General features: G+C 48.5%; 1 protein-coding gene across 6 annotated transcripts in view; it reads right to left on the bottom strand.

Moving 5' to 3' along the window:
• Positions 1-457: 457 nt before the first annotated feature.
• Positions 458-9751, bottom strand: part of SLC41A3 (solute carrier family 41 member 3) — a 71301-nt gene continuing 62007 nt past the window's right edge. For 5 of the 6 annotated variants that reach the window (XM_064362117.1, XM_064362118.1, XM_064362116.1 and 2 more), the window contains 3 exons: positions 7674-7808; positions 3723-3871; positions 605-1322 (listed from right to left, as the gene is read on the bottom strand). In XM_064362117.1, the coding sequence (XP_064218187.1) occupies positions 1113-1322; positions 3723-3871; positions 7674-7808 (494 nt within the window). In that variant the 3' untranslated portion in view covers positions 605-1112. Of the gene's footprint in view, positions 1323-3722; positions 3872-7673; positions 7809-9751 lie in introns of all 6 variants that reach the window. The other variant, XM_012475796.2, reaches the window with a different exon arrangement.

The raw sequence follows: 9751 nt of genomic DNA, 5'->3' as shown, positions 1-9751 counted from the left end.
AGCCTTTCCTTCTAGAACATTGATATAAGAGGTTCTGTATCAACATTTGTTGAATAAATGAGTAGACGCCTATTTTACCATACGAAGACAATAATCCTCAGGCCCAAGCATGGCTACAGTTGTCCTGATGAGTTAATAAGAGACAGGAAGTGATCATACCTTTTTTAAAGATGATGTTCTCGAGTAGTAGTTCTCAAATGTGGGTGTGCATGAGAAACCTGGAGGGCTTGTTGAACCCATATAGCAGGCTCTACTCCCAAGAGATGCCGATTTGGCTGGTCAGGCCTGGGGGTGAGGGATAGCAATTTGCATTTCTAACAAGATTTCTGGTGACATTGATGTTTCTAGGCTGAAGACCACTCTGAGAAACACTGCACAAGAGAAACGCCAGATGCTTTTGTTATTTATAGACCTTAAGCCTCAGGGCTGCATTAACTGTCTTTAAAGACATAAAAGATCAAGTACAATATAATCCATTTTATTTTACACTTCTCTGATTATTGAAATCTCAACAGAGGTTTTTGCTAACAAACAAAAAGGAAAATAAAAAAACAGCAAGGACAAAATTAAATGTTGACAGCAGATGAAGGGTTGTACAGGGCCCCATCCTGGGGAGGCTGTACACATTCTCGGCACAGCAGCAGAGTGGCCCGCGGATCCTGAACCTGGTAAAGACAGCAAGTAAGCCACAGCTCAAACCCTGAGGCTGGGGAACAGATAGGAGCTCCTTCCTGGTCCATCCCAATCTAGGTGGCATGGGCATGGAAAAGAGCAAACACACCCCGCAAAGCACACTGGACATGCCTCTTCTTTAGCTTCTCAGGCCAGAAGATCCTCCTCTCCACAAACGCGTGCACACTCTCATGCTCACAAGCATGTACACACACTATATTCACACACTCAAGCCACGCTCTTGATTTCAGGGCTCTAACACGGGCTCAGGTACCAAGGCCAGAACTGAGGTATATGTGGGCTACCTTAGCAGACTCACAAAAGGCTACTGCAGGGGCGGGGTCAACCATCCCAAGGACCTGGCAAGGGAGAAACTGAATTCTGTACCCCACTGTTGTGGGAGAAAATTCTAATGAGCAAATGGGACTAGCGAGGCCCAGTTAGGGAGGTCCAGAAGCCAGTTCTGAGATGCCACCCAGTTCTGCTTTGCTCCTCAGTAGGCAGTCAGCGAAGAAGCAGAGTGCCAGGAGGCCAGTCCCGAGCAGGTCCCCCAGCCCTGTGAGGTAGGGGATGCAGTGGTTATCAGGATCCAGGGCCTGGTGCCAAGTCAGCCGAACCATCACTTCTGCCAGGTACAGCAGGATTGCCACCTGTCAGAAGAGCAAAGAGACACAAAAGAAGACCAAGTCAGAGAGCCAAGTACGGGCAGGAAGCACTAGCTGAGGCTCAAAGGCAGACACCAAGGTGGACATGTCAGCCCCAGCTAGCCTCCTTCCTCCAGCTTCTCTTGGGGTCTGAAGCCCAGCTCTGAGCTCAAGCAGTGGCTAGAGAGGTGACCCTCATCTGCACTTTCCTAGCCTCGTCCCTCTGGTGGGCCTTGCTCCTGGCACCCTGAAGGGCCAGTCAGACACACTGCCACTCACCAGCTAGGGCTCTCTCTGCTGCACCAGGCTCCACTCATGGGACTTTGCTGAGATGTCCACTGGGTTTGCCTGAGCCCTTCTCCCTGGAGGTTAGGACAGCCAGCCCTTCCTGAAGGTGCCATGGGGTAGTCCACACAAGCCTGCTCAGGCCTCACGGCTCCTCAGTCCCTTGTCCAAGGCTAACCCCAGCTCCTTCCTTCTCCACAACTGGAGCCATAAGCTGCTGCTGCTCAGGACAACTTCTTGGATTTCCCTAATTCTACCCTTTGGGGTCAGGAACACACCGCAGTTACAAATGCCATCAATTCAGGGAGATGAGAAAGTGACAGTACCAGTACCATACCCACAGAATTGCCCTCCAGTGCCCACAGTGCTCCCTGCAGAGGCCCCAGGGCCACTGGGGACCATCAGCCCACTGCAGTCTAGGTAGTGTGCTGAATACCACCCCAGCACAGGAACCAGCTTAATCTCCTTCACCACCGTGATCACTGCTGTCCAGCACTGATCAAAGTCTATGCATGCCTTACAGCAGCACCCCTGCAGGGGCCTGGCCCTGCCCACCTGCTGCTGGGTAGGCAATGGATGGCTGGACCGCTCATCAGCCTGTTCCATAGGAACATGCTTCATCCTCAGGCTTCTCCTCTTATCCTCTGATGATGAATGTGCAGCATGCAGTGTGGCATGTTGTTATGTGGTGTCTAGCACACAGCATATAGTGTGAGGGGTGATGTGCAGGATGAAATGTGGAGCATGCAGTGCAGTATGTAGTGGAAGCTGTGTTGCGTGTAGGATGTGGCATGCACTGTGACACGCAGCGTGTAGTGTGGGTGGCATGCACTGTGTGGCGTGGAGTGTGTGGTGTGGAGTGTGTGGTGTCGGGTATGTGGTGTGTGTGATGTGTGGTGTGGCGTGTGTGGTGTGGAGTGTGTGGTGTGTGACGTGTGGCGTGAAGTGTGTGATGTGGAGTGTGTGGTGTAGAGTGTGTGGTGTGGGGTGTGGAGTGTGTGGTGTGTGGTGTGTGGTGTGGGGTGTGGGGTGCATGGCGTGGAGTGTGTGGTGTGTGGTGTGTGATATGGAGTGGGTGGAGTCTGGTGTGTGGTATGGAGTGTGTGGTGTGTGGTGTGGAGTGTGTGGTGTGCAGTGTGTGGTGTGGGGTGTGGAGTGTGTGGTGTGTGGTATGGAGTGTGTGGTGTGTGGTGTGGAGTGTGTGGTGTGCAGTGTGTGGTGTGGGGTGTGGAGTGTGTGGTGTGTGGTATGGAGTGTATGGTGTGTGGTGTGGAGTGTGTGGTGTGTGGCGTGTGGTATGGAGTGTATGGTGTGTGGTGTGGAGTGTGTGGAATGTGGCGTGTGGTATGGAGTGTGTGGTGTGGAGTGTGTGGTGTGTGGTGTGTGGTATGGAGTGTGTGGTGTGTGGTGTGGAGTGTGTGGTGTGGAGTGTGTGGTGTGTGGTATGGAATGTGTGGTGTGGAGTGTGTGGTGTGGGGTGTGTAGTGTGGAATGTGTGGTGTGTGATGTGGGGATGGAGTGTGTGGTGTGGGGTGTGTACTGTGGGGTGTGTGGTGTGGGGTGTGGGGTGTGGAGAGTGGAGTGTGTGGTGTGGGGTGTGGAGTGTGTGGTGTGGAGTGTGTGGTGTGGTGTGTGTTGTGGGGTGTGGGGTGTGTGGTTTGGAGTGTGTGGTGTGGAGTGTGTGGTGTGGAATGTGTGGTGTGTGGTGTGGAGTGTGTGGTGTTGGGTGTGTGGTGTGGGGTATGTGGTGTGGAGTGTGTGGCATGCACTGTGTGGTGTGGAGTGTATGGGAGGTACTGTGTGGTGTGGTGTGTGGTGTGGAGTGTGCAGCATGCAGTGTGCTGTGTGCAGTGTGGAGCGGCCTCTGTATCTGACAAGTTGACTCAACTCCTAGAAGATAGGGACTCATCCATTTATTCCCAAGTGTTCACTGGATACCTACTATGTGGCAAGCATGTTCTGGCAGATGGGGATACAGTCTTTCCCCTTCTGTTCTGGAGCTGATATGTTAGAATCTCACATGTCCAGCCACCCCCACAGGCCCCGCTCAGCCTCTCAGGAGACAGGAAATGCCTGGCTGGCTACCCAGCTGCGTACCTCTGCTGGGGCAGTCAGGCTTACCTGGATTAGGCCTGCCAGCAGGTAGAGCACCACAAAGGTCTGGCTGTTTGTGACCGACTGACCCTCCACCAGGTAGATGATGTAGAAGAAAATCAGATGGCCTGGGACCACCAGCAAGAGCAGGACTCGAGCTGATATGGAATTGATTCCTGAAAGAAACAGAACCAAGAAGGTCACCTGACCTGAAGCGAGGCCACCCTGGCATGCGACAGTTCTCCGTCAGGCATCCACACTCACTCATTCATTTATTCCCAAGTGTTCACTGGACACCTATGAGACAAGCATATTCTGGCAGATGGGGATATAGTGTTTTCCCCTTCCTCGTGGAACTGTTATTTTAAAGAATAGAAACAAACAAGAATCAAGTAAACAGAAATAAAAAGAAGAAAGAAAGACTATTTCAAACTGTAGGAAGTACTTTGAAGAAAATGAGGGTAAAAGGAAGGGCAAAAAGCAGGAAGTGTATCAGTGGGGATGAGCTCCTGCAGATAGCATTTCAGTTGGGACTTGAATTTGGGGGAGAGGAGTTTAGGCAGACAAAAGAGAACATGCAAGGCTTAAGGAGAAAAAGAGCTTTGGGTGCGGTGCTCCACTCAATGTGGTGCTGGTGATCTGGGGAGGGCAGCTGGTTCAAAAGGGGATCTCAGGCAGCCCCTTCCTCACAGCAGCCTCTGTGGCCCTGTCAGCACATCTGCAATGTGTCAGTGAGCCCCGGGTTTCCTTCAGATTCCCATGCTCTGAGTTTAGACTTTACAATAAGTGTGATTGTCCTTGGCCCTACCACAAACACTTTTTAAAATTTTAAAGTGAATGGGATTGATTTCTCTAAACGGAAATGGAGTTCTAATGAAAAGTAAGTCTCCATTTGCCTCTGAGTTAATACATGTATTTCACCAAAATGATAAAGAAAAGGAGAAAAAAAATCAGATATAGCTCAAAGCTAATACAGAGGAGCACCAATATCTATTTGCCTCTGAGTTAATATATGTATTTCACCAAAACGATAAAGAAAAGTAGAAAAAAAAACAGATATAGCTCAAAGCTAATGCAGAGGAGCGCAACATCTATTCACGATGAGAAATCAGACACAGAATAAAAGTATTCTTTTAAAAAAATAGTCAAAAAGAGGAAGCAAAATGATTGGAAGAAGCTACTATTGGAAGTTTGTGTGAGAACTCAAGATAATCTATAAAACCATGTAAACAATAAGAATTCAACAGAATGTTTAGGTGCACAAATAACGCAGAAAAATAACAGCTTTTCTATATACAAATGACAAGTTAGAAAATATAACAGGGAGTTTGACGTCTGAGCAAAAAGGGAAGACACACTTCCTATTTCTCCCACTAAGTACAACTAAAAGCCTGAATACTGTATATAAAACAAATGCAAACAGGTTCTGAAAGGCTGGCTGGGGACCTTGGGCCGCAATTAACAAAATGGTCGTGAGTCCCCTGAATTGTCCTTTTTCTCTTTATTTGCCTCACGTATCCAAGACCGAGTACTGGAGAAGTCAGCCATCAAGAAATATGGACACAAATAGACAAAAAAGACTCCATAGGCTAGGCGTGGTGGCTCACGCCTGTAATCCCAACACTGGGAGGCCAATGCAGGCCATCACTTGAGGTCAGGAGTTTGAGACAAGCCTGGCCAACATGGTGAGGCTTGTCTCTACTAAAAATACAAAATTAACTGGGCATGGTGGCACACGCCTGTAATCTCAGTTACTTGGGAGGCTGAGGCAGGAGAATTGCTTGAACCTGGGAGGCGGAGGTTGCAGTGAGCCGAGATCGCGCCATTGCACTCTAGCCTGGGTGCCAGATTGAGATCCTGTCTCAAAAAGAGCCTCCATAGAAGTCTGCTCTTTTTAGCCAAAGGCCAGGAAAGGGGCAGCCCAGCAAAACAGAGAACTTTCAGATAATAACTACTCTACTCCAATACACAGCACAGGATAAACTGCAACCCCAACCCCATCAGGAGAGGCCGAGTGGGACCACCATCATCTGTGGCTGGCAGGGTGAGATTCAGAACTTTCATCCCTACCCAGTGGTAATGGGGTCCCCACCTTGTCAGTGAAGCCATGTGGGGAGCAACAATAAGGCATCTCTCCTTGTCTCAGCCAGGGTGGTCTCAGAGGAGGCCTAGTGAGGAACCTAGATCGCACCGTGCCCAGCAGTAACAAGGTGCTCCTCTTCTTCCAGGATAGCAATAGAGGCTGAGTGGGAAACCTGGCCTTCCAACCCCACCTGGGAGTAAGGCAGCAGTCCATTCCCTTCTTCCCAGTGGTGGTGTCAACGGAGGCCAGCTAAAATGGAGATTCAAATGTGATCCAAAGTCTTGTCACATAATACCTGAAATGTCTGGATTCAAATGAAAATCACTCATCTTACCAAGAGCCAGAAAAATCTCAACCTGGATGAGAAAAGACAACCAACAGATAGCAGAGTGAGACGACACAGACGTCAGCATCACCTGAAAGCCGTTCTAATGAAGCCACTACAACAATGTTTCATCAAGCAATCACAAACACACCTGAAACAAACAAAAATAGAACGTATAAGCAAAGAGAAAGTCTCAGAAAAGAAAGAGTAGAAAGAAGAACCAAATGGAAATGTTAGAACTAAACACATACAATACCCGCCAAGTCCCAAACAACTCAGTGAATAGGCTCAATAGCAGAATGGAGAGGGCAGGGGAAAAAAAACCAGTCGACTTGAAGAAAAAAGTGATAGAAATAAGCCAATCTAAACAAGGAGAATAACAGACTTTGAAAAAACTAAACAGAGTCTCAGGGACTTGTGGAGCTGTAACAGAGGATTCAACATTCATGTCATTAGAATATCAAAAAGAGAGTACAGCTGAAAAAGTGATGGCTTAAATTTTCCAATTTGACAAAAGATGTAAATCCACGTGTTCAGGGAGCCTAAAAACCCCAAATAGGATAAACCCCAAGAAGTCCACACCAATACATGTCATCATCCAACTCCTAGCAACTAAAGACAAGGTCTTGAAAAATGCAAGAGAGAAATGGCCCCATCCCTATACAGCAAAACACACTGAAATGGCAGTAGATTTCTCATAAGTTATGGAAGTCAGAAGGAAGCGGCACATTTTTCAAGTGTTTGAAAACAACTATCAACGCTGAATTTTATAACCAGTGAAAATATCCTTCAGAAATGTGCCAACAGTCAACCCAAAAGATGGCTAAAGGTAGTTCTCAAAATAGAAAGGAAATCTAAAACAACATAACAGGAAAAAAGATTAATTTTTCAAAGCCAACAAAAAGATAAAATCTCTCCAAAAGCTTCCAATGGTTCTGAGTAGAATCCAGCCTCCTTCCTCAACTCCAAGGCCCTATCTGCTCACCTCTTCCGGGCTCTCTGGCCTCAGCATCCTTCATCCCCTCCTGTCCATTCAACTCAGGCCGTATTTGTCTTGCGGTTCTTCAGACTTGCCACACTCTTTCCTGCCTCTGGGCCTTTCTAGACTGCACCCACTTTCCTGAAAGCCCCTTCTCCAGCCCTCCTCCTCTCAACAATACCTGCTTGTCCTAGGGGAGGAGCTTCCCAACCCCAAGTGTATCTCCTCTAATTCTTCTTCACTGCATTCTGCACTTTTGCTACTCGGTATGCACTATAATTTGTAATTATGAGCTCACTTGTGTTTATCTGCCCTTCTACACGGTGTACTCCAAGGGCAAGAAATCAGCTCTCCCTGTTTCATCACTAACCTGACACCTAGTACCCAGTAGACATTCAATAAATAATTGAATGAAGGAATGAAGGACAGGCAGGGCCAGGGAGTCTGGTTTCTGGGGCCCTGAAGGTGATGTGTGCTGAGATCAGCCCTGGCCTCAGGCATCCATTGCTACAGACACCAGATTCCAACAACATGGATGTTTTCTTGTTTAAAGCAACAGCTATGATGCCCTCTGAAAGACATGACACCCACCTGATGTGCAGAAAGTAGAACACGGGTTGGGCCAGAATTTTTTCATCTGGAGGGGCAGGACGCCAGGTGTGCTCCACATGTGGAGGTAGGTTGAGATTCGGCTGGTCTGAATGGCCACCAGATTGCCACCAACACCTACGAGGAGAAAAGAAATCTGTTTTCCCCTTCTTCACACCAGTCTCTAAGTTGTATCCCTTATTTTAAGTTCCCTTCTTCCAGGAAGCCTTCTTTGGTTAATTCAGTCCTTCATTATCTTTTCCTTTCCTCCCACTTGACCACAGATCTTGTTTGGCAGCAAGTCAGGATGGCCCAGAGCCTGTGAGTGAGATATCCAGGGAGCAACTGCATCACCTTGACCGCTGGCATCTCTTAAGGTGAGGAGAGTAGGGCTGTAAAGTAGGTTCTCAATAAATATTTGTTGGCTGGAGCAAGGGTGAGAGGGAGGGGATGCAGGGACAAAGTGAGGATGAGGAGAGTGGATGGAAAGGTGTGAGAACAGCATGAAAAGGCAGTTTGGATAAGTCAGACCTCAAGGCCACAGACATTGACAGGAACCAGACTAGAGGCTGGAATATCTGAGAAAGTTTTTTTTCACTCAAGGTGGGAAGGAGAAGGTCGGGAATGAAAACAGTGAATAAGAATGAGAGGGGGCCAGGTGCAGTGGCTTACACCTGTAATCCCAGCACTTTCAGAGGCCAAGGCGGGCGATCATTTGAGGTCTGGTGTTCGAGACCAGCCTGACCAACGTGGTGAAACCGTGTCTCTACTAAAAATACAAAAAAAATTAGCTGGGCTTGGTGGTGCACACCTGTAATCCCAGCTACTCGGGAGGCTGAGGCAGGAGAATCGCTTGAACCCGGGAGGCAGTGGTTGCAGCGAACCAAGATCGCACCATTGCACTCCAGCCTGGGCGACAGAGAGAGACTCTATCTGGAAAAAAAAAAAAAAAAAAAAAAAAGAATGAAAGGGAAGGCAAAGGGAAGAGAGAGATGACCACAGGTGGAGGCATGTGGCAGGAGACGTGCCTGGGACACCTCTCGCGGCTGCGTGGTCTGAGAGCTTTGAAGAAAAGACATTGTCTGCTGTGTGATTTCAATTTGTGGTGCTATGTGAGCCCCTATCTGGGAGCCCAGTTGTTAGTGCAGACTCCCACATTCATAGATGCTTTGGGTATGTGCCCAGAGCAAGTGGCTTTAGGAGAAATAGGATGAGTGGGGTCATGTATAGATTGACAGGGCTTAGAACACAGAACTCTATAGGCAGAGTCATGAGGCCCAGAAAATCACGAACACATGCGGTTTCTGGGAACACCAGGATTTCCTGCTGAGGCTCCCAGATCCCATGGGGTATGAAAAAGGTTTCAAGCTCTGCCAGGGCCAGATGGCCCACCTGACAAAGGCCATGCTGAGCGTTTCTTCTGTGGGGGCAGATGTGGGGGCAGGCTGACAAAAAGTGGGGATTCCCCCATCCTACTTCCTCAGTGCCATGGAGAACTCTCCCCGGCTGGGCCAGGTGTGCACCAGTGACCTCTGGGGCAGAGGCCAACCACCTAGGCTGCTCCAGAGGATGCAAACAGTCATCTTCAGGCAGAGGACTGCTGTCACCTATTCTGCTTGGCCCATACATAATTTTAAAAAGAAAAAGGAAAAAAAACAAATCTCAAATTAATTGGTACTGTTTACGAATTAGGCCCTTAATACAAATTCCAAGTTTCTCTTCACAAGTCAGCTCAGGTAAGTCTGGATCTACACTCTCCCAAGGCAGCTAGTGGCTAGAGCTGGACAGGCACCGCCTTCAGATGAGAAATGCATTCTGCAGCTTGCCCTACCCCCCGCCATTCCTCAATGTCTAGCTGTTCCCTTGCCTGCATAATTCATGCATATTATTTGATTGGCCACTGAAGGCATCTGAGTTGGTGACTCATCCCAAAAAATCACTCCAAGGTAATAAGCCCTCTGTTGCTGTCCTCACTCACAATGTGAAGGCACTTTGGCACTGTCGAGGTGCAGACACACTGAGTGGCCCCTGACATGCAAGGAACATGGACATGGTCATGGGAACAAGGGAGGATGGGCTCT

This window comes from Aotus nancymaae, unplaced genomic scaffold, assembly GCF_030222135.1.
Source record: "Aotus nancymaae isolate 86718 unplaced genomic scaffold, 86718_ANA_hifiasm-v0.15.2.pri h1tg000046l, whole genome shotgun sequence".
Lineage (NCBI taxonomy): Eukaryota > Metazoa > Chordata > Mammalia > Primates > Aotidae > Aotus > Aotus nancymaae.
Note: the sequence above shows the minus strand (reverse complement) of the source record. Positions and strands in the feature narration are given on the sequence as shown.